This window comes from Pristis pectinata, chromosome 1, assembly GCF_009764475.1.
Source record: "Pristis pectinata isolate sPriPec2 chromosome 1, sPriPec2.1.pri, whole genome shotgun sequence".
NCBI classification, from domain to species: Eukaryota; Metazoa; Chordata; class Chondrichthyes; order Rhinopristiformes; family Pristidae; genus Pristis; species Pristis pectinata.
Genome location: NC_067405.1, coordinates 57,611,814 through 57,629,152, shown reverse-complemented (window position 1 = coordinate 57,629,152; position 17,339 = coordinate 57,611,814). Strand labels below are relative to the sequence as shown.

General features: G+C 38.6%; 1 protein-coding gene across 6 annotated transcripts in view; it reads left to right on the top strand.

The window, feature by feature from the left end:
* LOC127572950 (E3 ubiquitin-protein ligase HECW2-like) overlaps positions 1–17,339 on the top strand; it is a 240,085-nt gene that overhangs the window by 147,664 nt on the left and 75,082 nt on the right. For 4 of the 6 annotated variants that reach the window (XM_052020685.1, XM_052020693.1, XM_052020678.1 and 1 more), the window contains exons 5-9: positions 5,961–6,036; positions 8,575–8,744; positions 8,865–8,958; positions 11,313–11,472; positions 14,720–14,820. In XM_052020685.1, the coding sequence (XP_051876645.1) occupies positions 5,961–6,036; positions 8,575–8,744; positions 8,865–8,958; positions 11,313–11,472; positions 14,720–14,820 (601 nt within the window). Of the gene's footprint in view, positions 1–5,960; positions 6,037–8,574; positions 8,745–8,864; positions 9,008–11,312; positions 11,473–14,719; positions 14,821–17,339 lie in introns of those variants that run through there. The other 2 variants (XM_052020700.1, XM_052020718.1) reach the window with 2 other exon arrangements.

The window sequence follows — 17,339 nt, the reverse complement described above, 5'->3', positions numbered from 1 at the left end:
TTTTAATATGTTTTTCTTATTTGTCTCTCTTAGTCAAGTCCCTCATTATGATCTCTTTCCCACTCTCTTTCTTTTCTTGTATCTGCTTTTTCAGAGAATACACTATCCATCTTCTTGTCCTTTCCAATGTTTATTTCCCAGTCCTTAAAATGTATTGGTTGAAGAGATGTAGTTTATGCTGTTATTCTCCTGTGCCACAAATGCTGTGTTATTATCCCTTTTGTTGTTTTGTTATCAGCTTATGTTTTCAACAATTTTCTGGGTCAAACATGTTAATAAGTGAAGTTCACTTGTAAATGCTTTAAGATATGTACTCTAGCAGAATCTAACCAGTGATGTAGGGCTTTGGGGAAGATGTGCAGCTGGGTGCAATGTTCAGAAATGCTGACGAGTAGAAGTTGCTTGCATCAGATTTCTGGAAAGTTTATTGGACCCTAACAACAGGTTGGCATCTGCTACCAGTCCATGTTTCTGCTGATCTTCTACTGCCGTGGATCTTGCAGAAAAGCTCTTCCTGTAATATAGAGTTACCATCATTGAGATCCTGCTCAACAATGTCACCCCCATCCACCACCACCCCAGACCGTTCCAGGCACCTGAAGTGTATTTCTAAAATACAGTAGTTATTAACATGGTAGAATATACCTTGTACACAGGTGGTGTATTGAAGAAACATGTGCTATTGGGATGGCTGCAAAGCCTTTGACGCTTGTTGTATTTGAAAGGATGGTGCTACGGTGGTCTGTCATAAAGTGAAGGGAACATGACAGTTTCTGTGAAGCATGCTTCTCTTGCATACTTTGACACCTTGGTTGCAAATTAATTATATGTTACACAAATAGAGTTCTTTCAGTTTGATGGAAATGATGAGATCAGTAAAAGTTGATTGTGCAGTCATATGGTGCTATCCTTGCTGAGGCTAATCCTGCATTTGGTAAAATTTTTTCCCTGGCAAGCTTTCGTTTTGGCCCTGACTTGCTTAGATAAACTGTGACATAGAACATTACAGCACAGTACAGGCCCTTCAGCCCACGATGCTGTGCCAACATTTCATCCTGCTCTAAGATCTATCTAACCCTTCCCTCCCACATAGCCCCCTATTTTTCTATCATTCATGTGTCTATCTAAGGGTCTCTCAAATGTCCCTAATGTCCCCACAACCTCTGCTGGCAGTGCGTTCCACGCACCCACCACTCTCTGTGTAAAACAAAAACTTACCTCTGACATCCCCCTTATACCTTCCTCCAATCATTTTAAAATTATGCCCCCTCGTGTTAGCCATTCTCACCCTGGGAAAAAATCTCTGACTGTCCACTCAATCTATGCCTCTTATCATCTTCTACACCTCTTATCAAATCACCTCTCATGCTCCTCCTTTCCAAAGAGAAAAGCCTGAGCTCACTCAACCTATCCTCATAAGACATGCTCTCCAATCCAGGCAGCATCCTGGTGTGCTGATTGTATTTTGTACTGCTAATGTTAGTGGCATTCACAGCATCAGCCCCAAGTGGTAGTGGTTTTTGCGGACTCTAACTGTATCAGCTTCTATGCTGAGGTTATCCCTTGCACAGTTAACTCTTGGTTGTTGCCTAAGCGAACTCTGGTTCAATATCACTTAGAGGTGGAAGGACCTTGGTCTGTGTACACTGTTGGGAATTACTGGTGCTTGAGTTCTATATGCATCCTGCAATACCTAAGCTCCAACTGTGCCTCCTCCTCTTTCTCAACAAGTACCAGGAAATCCATTGGACCTTTTGGGATTGAAAATGTACAGACTAGAACAGTAACAAATTAAAAACAATTCACAAATACACATTTTAGAACACTTTTTTAATGCAGTGCATGAGGTCCTTTAAAATTTGAGTTAGCTTTTCCCTGCACCTCCCAAGACTAGATACAACATGTGCTGTGGGCATGTTTTGTTAGCGCCGGAAGAGTGGCGACACTTGCGGGCTGCCCCCAGCACATTCTCAGTAACGTAAAAAGACATATTTCACTGTGTGTTTCAATGTACATGTGACTAATAAATAAATATCTTATTTGCAGACCACATTTGAACCCAGCATTTTAGTGGCAGTTGTAACACAAGATGAGATGTGTGACAACTCTAAGTCATTACCTTGTAATTTAAATGTGTCTGTTTGTGTTTGTCTGGCTACTTCAGAGCTCCAGGAGATGTAACATAGAAAAATTAATGGATGATTGATAACCGCATCATGGATTCACTCCTATTTTGGCCAGGCAGATATTGGATGATATAATAGAGAAAAAGCATTACCAGTTTGTTTGGCAATGGTGGATGGGAATCTCAAGTCTGGTGGGCAGTATGCAGTAAACAAGCTGGGGTCGGTGAGTAAGGACAATGTGTGGGGACTGGAAAAGGTTTTCCCTTTTTACTTGAAGCCTGCAAGGCCTTAAAGCAATATTTTTATTAAGTTATTCCAAGGCACCAAGAAGGCTAGTGATGACCTTTTCCTTCTACTCTCATCACTCTGCACCTTCACTCGGAGCGTAACATCTTCCTCTTAATTCTGTTATTTCTTCAAAATCAAAAGAGTTGACATTGAATTAAATTCTCTTGGACTGGAGGCTAACTGGGAAAGGAAATTATGATTCACTTCTTGGGGAAAAAAATGCCTTAGTAATGTTATAGATGGGAAAATTTAACAACCTTTTAGTACTCAGTAATTTTGGCAGTGAGGTTACTGGGTGTGATTTTATTGCATCCCAATGACACAGGAAGAGAGCTTTGGAATATGAAATATGAAATTTCCTTTATTCTGTCTTTCTTGCGGTTATATAGATCACTTGAAAACTTCCCTGAGGCTCAGACAAAAAATACACAGAATTAATATTCTTTCTCCCTCCTCACTCCACACTTCCACTGCAGATTAATACATTCTTAGACCATTTATTAAGTAAGATTTAAAATTTTCTTGTATGTTTTCTAATACTGTGGAAAGACATTTTTATTTGCTTTGTAAGGTTAACCTCAAGTCCAGCTCTTAAACGTAACATCTTATTATTCCCATAGGCACCATGTGCATGATCAAAGTAATCCATTTTTAATAATTTTGAACTGAGATTTTTTTTCCTATTCACTAGGTACTATTAACTAATACCTATCTTCTTCTTCATTTTAAAACCAGTGTTTAACTTATAAAAACATGAGCAGGAGGAGGCCACATGACCCTTTGGATCACTCTCATTCAACAAGTTCCTGGGTCATCTTCATCTTCATCTTCATCTTCATCTCCACTTTCCTGTTGATCTCCGTATTTCTCTATTTCCCAAATTCAAATCTGTTGATCTCACTCCTTAATTATGCTTGATGATTAAGCATCCACAGTCCTAAGAAGTAGACAATTCCAAAGATTCACAGCCCTCTGAAGAAAAAAAAATCCTTCCCACCCTCTGTTCTCAATATCTGACTCTTTGTCATGAGACTATGCCCCTAGTTGTAGATTCTCTTTGGCAAAGGGGAACTCCTCTCAGTGTCCACCCTGTCAAGCTTCTTCATAATCTTTAATGTTTCAATTAGATCACTTGCCATTTTTAAAATCTCCAGAGAATACAAATCTAATCTTTTCCTCACAGAACTGGCTTCTCGCTTTACTCTTTCTAGACCTTTGTTGCATTGCGTCTAGGGCAAGTATATCCTTCCTGGATCATGATGTACACAGTACTCCAGCTACGGTTTCACCAAATCTCTGTTCGATTGTAGCAGGACTTCCTTGATCTTGGATTCCAATCCCTTTTCATTAAAGGACTTCAAGAAATTTGCCTTCCTAATTATTTGCTGCACCTACAAAAGAGGACACTTGGATATGTGTTAACACCAACATTTAGTAGTAGTTCTCATTTTAAAAATATTCTGTTTTCTTTTTCTTTTAACCAGAAGTGATAATCTTACTTGTCTAGCTATTTCCTATATAATAGGCAGAACAAATCCAATCCAGCTCATGCCCAAACAACAAAGTGCTGGATGGCATCATTGACAATGGTATTAAGTGCCACTTGAACTCCAATAATTTGTTTGTTGATGATTTGCTTACCTTTCGCCAGGGCATCTATTTGTCCTTAATCCAAACATGATGAATTCCAGTGGGTAGATAAGAGTGACAATTCTTTGCTTACATCAAGACAGAATTTGACTGAGTGTAGCACGAAGGGGAAAACACTTAAAGGGTTGGAACTATCCCTTGTACAAGGGGAGAGTGTTGTGGTAGGTGATTCCCAATCAGAATCAGGTTTATTATCACTGACATATGTTGAGAAGTTTGTTTTGCGGCAGCAGTACCGTGCAAGACATAAAAATTACTCCCAATCATCTCAGCATTGTGGGATCTCTGCTAAAGTTCCTCTGAAGAGTGTCCTGTGCCCACCAGTCTTCCTCTTCATAGGCAATGTCTGGGGGAAGAGAATGACTTGCTTGCACTGAGTGTTGGTTCTTTTAACATGGAATGACTGTTGTACATCACCTACCATATGGCCTTGATAGTTCCAATGGCAAAGAGGTCCAAGGCATCCAGTTATCATACTTGCATATGACAGTTTACACACAGATGCTGGTTCATACTCTATACTTGCATTGAACTATATTGATTCTGCCTACCTAATTATTTAATGCTTTCTAAGCACATTGTTTTCTCTTTCCTCATAATCACCTCCTGCATTTTCTTGACAACACATCTCAGTTTCCTCCCATTCCTTTTCATATAACTCTCAGCATGACCTGTTCCCTTCTCCCCTGTACTTCCCTTTAAATGTTATTTGCATCAAATACTTATGATAGCGAGTTGTACATTTTCACCATATTTTTTTGATAGCTTGTCATGAATTTGCACGCTGAATTCTTCATGGTCATCTTATACCTTCTCCCCAACAATTTGGGGAAAATGCTGTTCAACTGGGTCTGCTTTGTTTTATTTCTTTGTGCTGACCACCACTTCAGGGGTCTGAGGATGAAGAACCAGTGTGGGGCAAGTAGGCAGGGTGGTCTCAGAGCAGAATTGCATAGGTTGTCTTCATTTCAGCCACTTTTTTAGGTTGACCCGGGGAGACGTTACTGAGACAGAGGGCCTGATGCATGATGTTTGGTGAGGAGGCAAAAAGAAGAAGAAAAAAAATATATGAAGTTGTATTATCAAGGAAATGGATCTTTGAACTTGTGTTAGAAAGTCATTATTGCCCATAACTAATTGCCCTTGAGAAGGTGGCAGTGAGCTGCTTCCTTGACCCACTGCAGTTCTACTGGTGAAAATACTCCGACTGTGCTGTTGGGTATTGTTTCAGGACTGAGACCCAGTAATGATGAAGGACCATTGATCTATTTCCAACACAGGATGGTGTGTGATTTGGAGGTTTTATCCTTTTAGTACTCTTTGGTGGGAATAAATATATATTTTGTCAGTTCTTTAGGGATGAAAAAAATGTGACTTTTCTTTCCATCTAATAGATTAGCTGTAAAATGATCCAAATGCCCTTATGTCATTTGCTGAATCACTCATCGACGTGGACAGACTAGGCTTTTGAATTTGATGTCATTGATATCTGAACTTTAGCTCACATAGTTCAGTTAAATTAATCTGACAATGAATCATTTCCAAACCTTATGTAGGTTATTGGTGCCTGTTAATAGTGTGATTAGGCATAGGTTCACAAACGTATTTCCACAGAAATGAAAACAAAATGCCTTGCAAATTGATGACCCATCCCAATGCCATCTAGTGTTCAGAATTGTATTTACAAAGGTCTCTATTCCAATGCTCCTGTTAACAGCTGAGAATCAGAGCATGACCTAAGTAAATCTAAAGACAATGAGATGATAGAGTTTGATTTAATTTTATGTACATTTTCTATTGCCAATGTAGACTAACCATGGACTGAGTGACAGCTAGTAGTTCTGTTAACAGCTCTTTTTAATGTTAAAATATATTGCTGAATATTTTTGTTTACAGACTGGAGTGGATGAAATGGGGGAAGGTGGATTAAATGGCCAGAACAATCGAAAACTTGTCAGATTCACGTTATCGGGTAAGATGCATCCATTTTGGTTGGAGCACACACTGTTGGTAAAGATTGTTTGATAGATATTAATATATTATTTCAAACATGCCCAGGATTTAATGAAATGCACTTTGAAATCAGTAGATTGAAATATTTGCAAGGTTATTGATGGAAGCCAGCTTTTGCCTTCGCATATGTACAAAATAAATACATGTGCACTGAATACAATATCAAATACTTAATGAGTTTCCATTGTTGTGGAAAAAGAAGTTCAGTGTGGATATATTGAATTCTTGATCTAATTATTTTCTGTCACGTTTTATGATCTTCCCTGACTCTGAACCTGCTGTGGAAGACGCAACAGGTAGAAACAACAGTTGAGTTAATGGGCTGTACTTGACTTTTTTTATTTCAAAAATAAACTTTATCCATAAAAATGCAAACAGGAAATACAATACAATCTGTACACGTTTTTCTTTATATTCATTGTGCCATCAAATCAATACATTCATGGTGTCATTAAACAAATACATCCTCTAACAAAGCACCAAAACCACTCATGTCTCTTCTTTAAACAATACACATAAGAAGTGTTTGAGAGGCTGTTATACAGGACTCAGCCCCTTGGTGTCCAACGGCAGAAGTACCTTAGATAGTGGTCCTTCCCCACAGAGCCTTTCTGATGGAGTGCACCAAGCTTCAGTGTGTCCCTCAGCACATATTCCTGCAGCCTGGAATATGCTAGTTGGCTGCATTCCTTTATGGATATCTTGTTGTACTGGGAGATCAACAATTTTCAAGCAGACAAAGTCCATCTTTTACCGAGTTGATGATTTTCCAGTGGCAGTTGATGTTTGTCTCAGTGTGCATCCCTGGGAACGGCCCCGTATTTTATTTTGACCTTTTGCTCCATGTGAAACATAGCAAGCAGAGGATTAAGGTTAGCATCTCAGACTTTTGTCCTTTATCCACATCCCACACACCATGTAGTACCACAGAATATTTCAACATCTCATGACCCAATGAATGCTTTATTGAAAACATGGCTGGACGAATCATTACATTTCTGGAATAAAATTGTAGTTGGATGAAATATGAAGCCAGTTTTGCAATACCGGCTTAATACAGTGCCTTGTGAGAACACGTGCAGGACAACGCAGGGAAGCTGGATTTGAAGCCCAGCTCTTGAATATCATTTAAATAAATTCCTTGTCCAAATATGGTACATTTCCATTGACTAGGCAGACATAGCTAAAAGGCTAGCAGTTGGAATTATAATTGCACAAGTCCCAAACCCAAGTTGGATGGTTGTTGAAGAAGGCATACTGTCATTTGAGTGGGGCTGCCATGTTTTGAAATTCTAGGATATCCATTCCTAGGAATGGCACAAGGACATGCTTGACAGGGTGGTAGCTGAGCTTGCCATGTTCTGCAGTGTTTGCAGGTGGATTTGTCAAGCTTCCATGTCACAAAATATTGCCTAATATAATCTAAGTTCCTTTCCTTCTCTCTCTGCCACCATCTCTTTGCTTCTCCTAAAGTCTTAAGCAGCCTTGTGGTTCTTGTGATGCTTTTCATGTATACGAATGTCACGTGTTGAATTTGAAGCATGGACTGGCTGTTTTCTGTTTCTGGGTCATGAACGCCTGACTTACAGACATTCATACATATGAACGAGCTCCCAAAATATTAGTAAATTCAAAAGTCTGACGTGTGTGTATATGTTCGTTCCTTAGAACGGCAGAACTACTTTCCTCACTCTCTCTGCACACTTCGGAATTCTTCTTGCTTATCAGTTTTATATGCTTTTGATGTCATTCATTACAATACTGTGGAAGTATGGTTACTATACCGAATGATTTTTGTGTATTTTCTGACCTGATGAAATTGACTTAAGGGCGTCTGTAAAAATGGAACCCATTCGTCACCCGGGAATAGCCTGTGACTGAAAATCTTGCCAAACTGGCATGTTCCATCTCTGACCATATGGAAGCATTATAGCACCAGCTAACTGCATGGTGTGTGGTCATTTACTGAGAGAAAAGCTGGCACTTGCCTGGCACCGTGCATGTGTCTTTCAGCCTGTATTCCATGCATCTCTTCTGCTTGCAGCACCACTCAAGGGAACAGATGGAGAAAGGTACAGAAATTAGAGCCCAGGTGCATTTGGGGGGGGGGGGGGGGGGTGGTAAAGCTAACTGGTTCTCCTGACCAACTAGAGGATGGAGGATCAGGGCAAGGTGAAATAGCAGTCTTGCAGACTAGCTGTGATTGCTTGTTCCTCTTCCCATTCAGATGCAAATGAATGAAATTGCACATACTCTGCAAATGTTGCCTGAAGGTGTGTTAGGGTCTTGCCATTCTAACGTCTGTTCCTTTAAAGTAGGATAGGAAGAGCAATATGTTAACAGTTCTAGTGGGTTTAAGAAGGAAGGATGAAAACCCCCATTGTCTTCCAGGAAAGTTGTACAAGATCTGAAACTGTCAAACAGGCCCCAAGGACTTGTAACCACTGCTGGGTCAAATGTTATTTCTGTGATTTGTCACTGCCTCTCATTCTTCCAGATATCCGAGCTGTGGGACTCAAGAAAGGGATGTTTTTCAATCCAGATCCATATCTAAAAATGGCCATTCAGCCTGGGAAAAAGAGCACTTTCCCCACTTTTGCTCATCATGGACAAGAGAAGCGATCAACAATAGTGGCAAACACAACAAACCCTATTTGGCAAGGAGAGGTAAAACATGCTGTCCTCATTGACATTGAACAGATACTTATTGAATAAGCAGCGACAGAATAAATTATTGCTTGAAATGCTAAATTCGTTTACCGTGATATATATTTTGTTGTTTTACAGAAATACTTTTTTGTGGCACTTCTCACAGACGTACTGGAAATCGACGTTAAAGACAAGTTTGCCAAGAGTCGGCCTATTATAAAGCGCTTCCTGGGTAAACTAACCATACCAGTACAGCGTCTGTTGGAGAGACATGCTATAGGGTAATATGTTATTAAAGTTGAAGAAGATCTTTACTGTCAGTCCAATGCTTCTTTTTCCATTTTTCAGTGGTATGTATGAAAAATGATTTGAGTGGCACTGACATCAACTGTCACGTGATAGTTGTAACTGTGAAACACTTATAGTGGGCATTTAGTTGTACTTCATTGACAGCCTTCTATGAAGTGAGCAGGATACATTAGGAAATCTTAAATCAAACGGGATAATTTTGTTCATTTACTTTTGTTATTTTTTATAGGTTTCTTTCCTTCTGTTTTTTGTTCTCTTCTTCACTCATGTTCAATTGCATATCACCTTCCTTACCAGAGATAATCGGCATAATTGGGTGACCATAAACTGGAGAGAATGACGTTTTGAATATTTTAATTTCCAAAATCCTTCTTCCAATAATGGAAAATACACTGTTTGATTTATGAGATTGTTACCAGGGATAAAAGGGATAACTACAAAGAGACACTGAAGTCTTTTTTTTCCACCGGAGTTTTATGGTCATTTTAATTGATACCAACTTTTCATTTCCAAAGTTATTAGATGTGAATTCAGATGTAAAGTTACTTTGGTGGTATTTGAAATGGCATGGGTGATTTGCTGAGATTTTGTGCTTAATAGCAGAGCAATACATGCCTTTTTCCTGTGATGATGAGTAAAACCTTTTGTCAACCAAGATCTCCTCCATTCTTCTTAAAAGCATTTTGCTAAGATCGGTTTTGGAGGTTTTGAAAAATGTGCATCATATATTTTATACTAAAACTGGAATAAAAGTTGAAAGAGACATAACCTATTGAATTGAAGAATAGAGGTAGTGCATTTTAAGAAAACCCATGGCTATACATACATCTGTGAGAAAATATGTTAACTGCATGAGCTGCTAATTTGGAACAATTGCACTTCCAGTGGCAAATTGTTGTTCTAAACTTTGTGTAGACATTGACTTCTGCAAGTCATTGATGATGGTGTATGCTCTTTACAATGTTCCCCAGAGGGGAGTAGCAGCTGGCAGAAGCATAGGTTGGAGTAAATCTACTGCTGATTCTGATTACTTATACTTTGCTACTGCCCTTATCCATATCACATTGTTAATTCTTTATCAAAATAACTTGTATGAGTTAAAGGCAAATACAGAATGTACATTAAGGTCACTTCCACTCCACTTCATTGCCCAGCTAATAGGAAAGGTTCCTATTTACCACAGGAACACTGAACTTTATACGGATGTGGGCAACCATTTGGTGTTTCTTAGCTCATCCACTCAACAAAACCCTAAACTCTCCATCATCAAAAAATTAAATATTGATTCCAGGTGTTTTGCTTCCATTCAGCATTGGAACTTCATTTCATATGATGGGCAATTTTTTGAAGGGGCATATTCTGAAACTTGGCTTTTGTTTGTACCTGTATTCCTTTGCCCCACTGCTACTGAACTGAAGCACAATTCTGGATCTAACTTTCACTCATTTCTAGGATTTTAAACCTGAAACATTTTCTCATAGATCAGTTCCTTGGCATTTGGAGTCTGTCCCTATGTTTTGTCACAGCCACGTTCAAGACTTCAATGTCTTATTTCTCAGTCAGTAGGGTTAGATGTCATAATCTGGTATTTTCTCAGTACTAAACTATATGTTTTGAGCACAAACTTCCTCCAATTTGTATTGTGCTATTTGGGCTGTTTTGTACCGTTTAACTTGCAGTTTGTGTTGCTAACTGCTTCCGAATGAATTTATTATTTGTCAATGTCTCTAAAACTGCTACATGTCTTTGAACTTCATCCTGAGCTTTTCTCAGCATTATTCATTAGAATACCTAATTTTCTTGATTTGAGCCTTTTGATTTTCATTTGGTTTATGCTCCACTCAAGAATTCTTCTTGTATTATGTCCATTTAGTGCAGGTGCATGTCTCATATTTTCTCCACAGATGCTGCCTCACCTGCTGAGTATTTTAGCATTTTGTGGTTTTCTTTTTCTATGGGCCCTCTTTGAATCTTTACCATATTCATGTGTACAGTACCTGTGTGTGTAAATTAAAAAATAATTTACATCTTGAGATTCAGTTAGCCTTGTCAACTGCGTATCATCTAAAATCTAAACATTTGCATTGAGCTTCTGATATTAAGTTGTTAATATAAATTAGAAATGCTAGGATTGTCAAAACCAACCCCTAAAGCACTCTCCTCAACATGGTCCTCTCTCTGCCTGATATATCCCTCCCTGGTGTTTCCTGCCTTTGGTGAATTTATTATCCATTTACAGATTTTAACCTCAATCCATTTTGGTTTATGCTTACATAGTAGCCAATCACGTGGAACTTTGTAAAATGCGTGTTGGAAATCAAGTTATACCAATCATAAGACTTTCCATGGTGCACTTGACACGTCACCTCCTTAAAGGAGTCAAAGAGGTTCATCAGGCAGGATCATCCCTGCTGTTTACTAGGTTGTTGCGTCACAGGTAATCCCAAGCATCTTCTTGTTGCATTATATTATGTTTTGTTATGTATTGATGCAAGGCTAATAATCTTGTAATCTTCCACATTTTGCTTTATCTTGTTATTGTCTTGGAAAATGGATACCATGTCGGCCTGTTTCCCATCAGCCATGTAACTCATAAATTCCATCTATTATCATTTGGTACGGGAATAAGTCTCAACTGTTTCTTTGAGCCTTTTTGATTTTTATGCTCAACTCAAGAATTCTTGTATTATTGCCATTTAGTATGGATGAGTGGCTCATGTTTTCTCCACAGATGCTGCCTCACCTTCTGAGTACTCTTAGCGTTTTGTGTTTTTTTTTCTTTGGACCCTCTTTGACTCTTTGCCACATTCTTACATTCATACACTTGTACCCCATCACATTTTTCCCCATCGGAATTTGTAGAGGTTGTTTTCTTAGCTGACTTTACTAATGAGTAAATGGTTAAGGAATTAAAGTAATATTTGATGTTTAATTAAGTTTGCTTCTTCCAAGTTTATATTTGTCTTGACTTATGCAAGCACGGAAATAATTGAGAGAAGAATCCATATGGCTTCTGTCCTATATAAGCACTATATAGCTTCTACCCATGTAGTTTACCCTTGCTTGGGATACCCGTGTAACCTTCCTTAATGCCTACAATGTAGATAGCTCACTATCTCACAGCTATTTTCTGTACAACATATGCCTATTTATCTTCCTGAGAAGAGAGCCCCATATAACTATAATCTTGCTGTGCCTTTAAATTTCTGTCACAGCTGTTTTCTCCAGTTTTCTAGTGATCTCTTCTGTGATATTATTTTGATTTTGCATTACAGTACAGAGTAGGGTAATAATGTCTGGAATTGTTTTCATTGGTTTTCTTGTGATTACATTTTGCGCCCTCAGTCCATGTGATACTTTAATTTTCTGGTTTCCCATATTATTGATGTCTTTTCATGTTGTTTCTGTACTTTACTGGTCTTTTATCATGGTCACTGATTTGCACTTGTGATTGACTGCTAACAAAAACTTTCTCTTACCCCTTCTCCCATGCGGAGGTGAGAACTTAAAGCTTTATCAGAATTTGACCATTTATTGTCTGGTTAATATGGCATGAAAATACACCATGTGTAACAATTGGCAACTCATATTTTGTGCTATTACAATTGAACATCTTTCCCATCAAATGAAAATAAGTTTGGAAGTAAAGGGTCAAAGCATTTTATTAAGGCCTGCCTATTTAGTTTTTTTTACAACTTATTATTCATAGAAACTTCTAATGTGACCCAGTGATTTAGAGCTCGAAAAGCAAATCTATTCCATTCTGGTTGTATTTTCAAACATTGGGCTAAGATAATGCACGGAAAATACTGTTCACCTGCAGTTGGAATTGCTGTCATTATGCTGTTGCTTTTATTTCTGACACGTGACTTTCTGATACGTTATGAAGACAATATGTGCTCTGCAAATCTGGGTAACTTCTGTCATTAATTTCCTGTTCCCAAAACAGTAGTAGGGAGGAGACGAGTATAAGAAAAGAAAACCAATGCACTTATGGCCATTAGTACCAGAGGAGTTGCAAGACCTCATTGCAAATTAAATAATTGCTGTAATTTAAGGGAAGCAAAAAACTGATGGAGAGCTGAAGTTGAAATGCAGTGTGCCAATTTCAAATCCCACTCCAGGGATTCCAGCACAAAAATCTAGGTTGACAACAATGTGGTCCTGAGAGAATGTTGGAGGTGCCACTTTTTGGATTAACTCCAAGCCCAGGTGCTCCTCCATGTGGATGTTTAAGTTCCCATTTTTGATGAAGAGTGGGGACATTATATCTAGAATCTTGGCCAAAATGTATGCCTTTAACGGGACTAAAACAGGTCGCTTGGCTATTATTGCAGGTTGTTTGTACACAGCAACTCCCACAAAATGATATTACAATTGTACATGACAACAGTGATGACACTTCAGAAATATTTCATTGTCTGTGATATGTTCTGAGTGAGGCATGAAAGGCACCATAAAAAAGTAGTTCTCTGCCCTTGTGTTAATTTGTACAGATGTCTTTTTACTTTTATTTTTGTGCACAGATGCAAATATTTTTGAGTTTAATATTGTATAAAGCTGAGTAGTGTGATCCTGTTTTAAAATTCAGCGATTATTGAAACACTCTGAAGTCCAAAAGAGAAAGAGCCAGATCATGCCGATTCAAGTCTTTACCTGATGACGGAACTAAATTTTTCTGGCCATGCAGTTCCTAAAGTCCTGTTGGCATGGTAGCTATGACCTTCCCATGAGATGCAGCAGGCTACAAGTGGATACTAGGCTGTAGGTTGCCTTGATACTTGTTGCCAAACGCTTCTGATGGTCAAGGACATTTGGAAACAATAGAAAAAAATCAAAAATTACACAACAATAAAATTTAATTGAACAATTGCTTAAAAGTACATGAGACTAATTAAAACATAAACATGCATTGAAATAAGGAAAAATAAATAAATTATCTTTTTAAATGAGGTTTGGCAATGCTGGATGCACCGGCCATGGCAAGTATAAAATTGAGGGGCCAGCTATAAAGTGTATCCTTCCGCCAGTGAACAACTGAGTGAATGCCCCTGGGTAGTGGTGAGTCCAGTGGTAGAGCAAGAGGTTGAATATGTGTGTGCACTGCCCTCCAGTGCATTCTGTACATCTGCACTGCACTGCACAGCACAGCACAGGCAGAGAAACGTGGGGCAAGCATTTGCTTCTCTATGGACCCACCAGCTTGCCATTAACAGAATCCAACCCATTAATTTATGGAGATTTTTGCATGTTTTCTTTGTGAGTGCTGATTTATCACAGAATATATAAAATGACTTCTTAGTTTCTGTTGACAGTGATAAGGGGAAAAACTGTACATTGAGGTCATTGGGGGCAATAATAGTTAAATCTTGAGACATGTATATGGTGTGATTCACTGGGATCTTCCTCTTAGCTCTGCATTTTGTACATTAGAAGAACTTAATTACTTTTTACACCATGGCTCAAAGTGTAGAAGGGACTTTGTATTCTCTCCAGATGGACTTTGTAAACATGGAAGCATTAGAATGATGAAATAAACCAGCAGTCGTCATGGCAAACCGAATGAGTGGCTTTAAAAATCATTTTGTAGTACAATTAAAAATCATTTTGTAGTACAAAGTATTACATTTTCAAAATCTTTTACCTTTAAAAGGTTAATCATGTTGAGTTGTTCCTTGTTTCAGGGACCAGATTGTAAACTACAACCTGTGCAGGAGACTTCCAACTGATCATGTCAGCGGTCAGCTTCAGTTCCGGGTGGAGCTCACATCAACTACTCACGAAGGTGAGGGAAAACTGCATCCAATCATGCAGTCATTTGCTGTCATCTTGATACCTGACTAATTCTTAATTCTGATCAGTCTGCTCAATTTTCTATAGATGTTATGTAGTCAGTGCTGTACCCAAGGCCTAGACTAATCTCACACTTCATGGATTACTGGTTTCTTTATACCTTGCCTTGATTCTTGGAAGATTCCTTTTATTTTGTAGAGTTGGGTATGGTAAATGTCTTGTTTATGTTATATTTGCTATCTATTTGCCTTGAAATTTGTCCTCAGAAGTTGATAAGTAAGCCACATACCAGGGTTTATCAGCTTTGAAAATAATTTTGGCACTCCCCACTATTTTTTCCTCTTTAATACTTAGGGTGAATAAGAAAAAAATGCAATATGATTTTCCATGCAGTTTCCTAAGACAATACAAAATTTCCTCATTGCAAAGGTACAATTTTCACTTGGTTATTCTGAATACAAAGTCATGTAAGTCATTACAATTTGCAACTTTTTCTTCATGCTGAAGGGACAAAGGATCTTGCTGATAGGCTTAATTAGATTATAAACAAAAAATTAAAAGCTGTAGGTCTTCCCTGGAGGATTAAAGAAATGTAGCAATTTGGAGGCTTTATAAAAACAAAATGCTGGGAGTACTTAGCAGGTCAGGCTGCATCTATGAAAAGAGAAACAGAGTTAACATTTCAGGTCAAGGGTTTTAGCATATTTTGTTTTTATTTTAGATTTCCAGTATCTGCTGTTTTTTTATATTTTCACTTATTTGGAGTTTATGTGCTTGGCTTTGTTTACTTTGGAGCTTTATTGCCATCTCTCTTAAAGAAAATTTAATAGCCATAATATTTCTGAGCAGGACCCTTTGCATTCAATGCCCTTGTTCCCCGTTTTCCTGAACATATCTTCTCAGGATCCAGAAAATTGATGGTGCTGGCTTAAGTTGCCCTGGCGCTGAGTGGCCAGGTACTGAGCAGCAACCTGGCCTCAAATAATGTAATGTGGGGAGGGGGGTGGGGGTGTCCATAATAAGCCTGCCCAAGAAACTTCAATGAAAGTCTTTGACAGCTTGCAAATCCATCTGTCAGAGATGTCAGTTCATTAGCACTTTGAATAAGGCTGACATTCAGAAATATTTGAAAACATTTAAAAATTGATCATATAAAAACAAATTTAAAAATTGCCGCAGGGCGGCAATGGCCAATACCAGAGGACATTGGTTTAAGGTCAGAGGAGGAAAGTTTAGGGGAGATGTCAGAGGTAGGTTTTTTACCCTGAGAGTGGTGGGTGCCTGGAACGCACTACTGGGGTTGGTGATAGAGGCTGATACAATAGGGATGGTTAAAAGACTCTTAGATAGGCACATGGATATTAGAAAAATGGAAGGTTATGGGCTGTGTAGGAGGGAAAGATTAGACTGATCAAGGAGTAGGTGTTTATATAGGTCGGCACAACATTGTGGGCTGAAGGGCCCGTACTGTCTTGTACTGTTCTATGTTCTAAAAATTAAAAATGCTTAACACCATGCAATAATTGATAACAATAAACCAAATGCGAATTAGAAGATGTAACCTATCTTTTTACTACTTAGGCACACAATCGCCATTCAAACGGATGGGGCCGCAGACTGCACCAGTGCTGGGGTGTTTACACACATATTCATTACGTACTTGTAACAACCAGGAAACCATTCAGCCCACCAGATCCATACCAGCTCCCATCAGCCTCATTTTACCCCTCATTTCCCTGTAGCTCTGCAGTTTATTCTCCCTCACATCTCCATCAATTTCCCTTTTGATTCTTTTATACCTGCCTACACTAACATGTAATATACAGCAGCCTTCTCAAATGTCAGTAGGTCCTTGACACAGTGCACAAGGCTGGGATTTACTGTGATTTCAACAGCTGAATGCCAGTTGGAATAGCCCACAGAAAATACAGAATCCTTCACAAAATCAAGCAAAATACGAATGTGATCCATTGGTGTCATAATGTTATGTGTTACATGGAAAGGAAATTTTAAAAATTGAAGTCTACTGCTTAGAGTAATTCAGTTCATACATGCATTTCAACAAAGAAAATGTAAAAGAGATCCTATGCAGAGAGATTTAAAAAAAACAGAAGGATAAATAGTGAGCAAAAGGCAGTAGTTTAAGCATGATGGCCATATGACTTGTCTTAAGAAATTATGTGTAAGGATACCTTGAAGGAGATGGTGAGCTCAGCGTTTGTGAATGGAATTCCAGACTATGAAGCAGGAGTCAGAGACGTGCCCACCGTCTATGTTGACCATCAATCACTCATTTTCATTAATCCTGCATTAATTCTATTTCTTTTATTCTCCTCACATTCTCATCAGCTCCTCCCAGATTCTAGCACTCACTTACACACTGGGGCAATTTACAGTGACCAATTGGCACATTGGAGGAAACCACAGCATCTGGAAGAAACTTCTGTGGTTACTGGGAGAATGTGCAAACTCCACACGGAAAGCACCTGATTGAGTCCGGGTCTCTAGCAT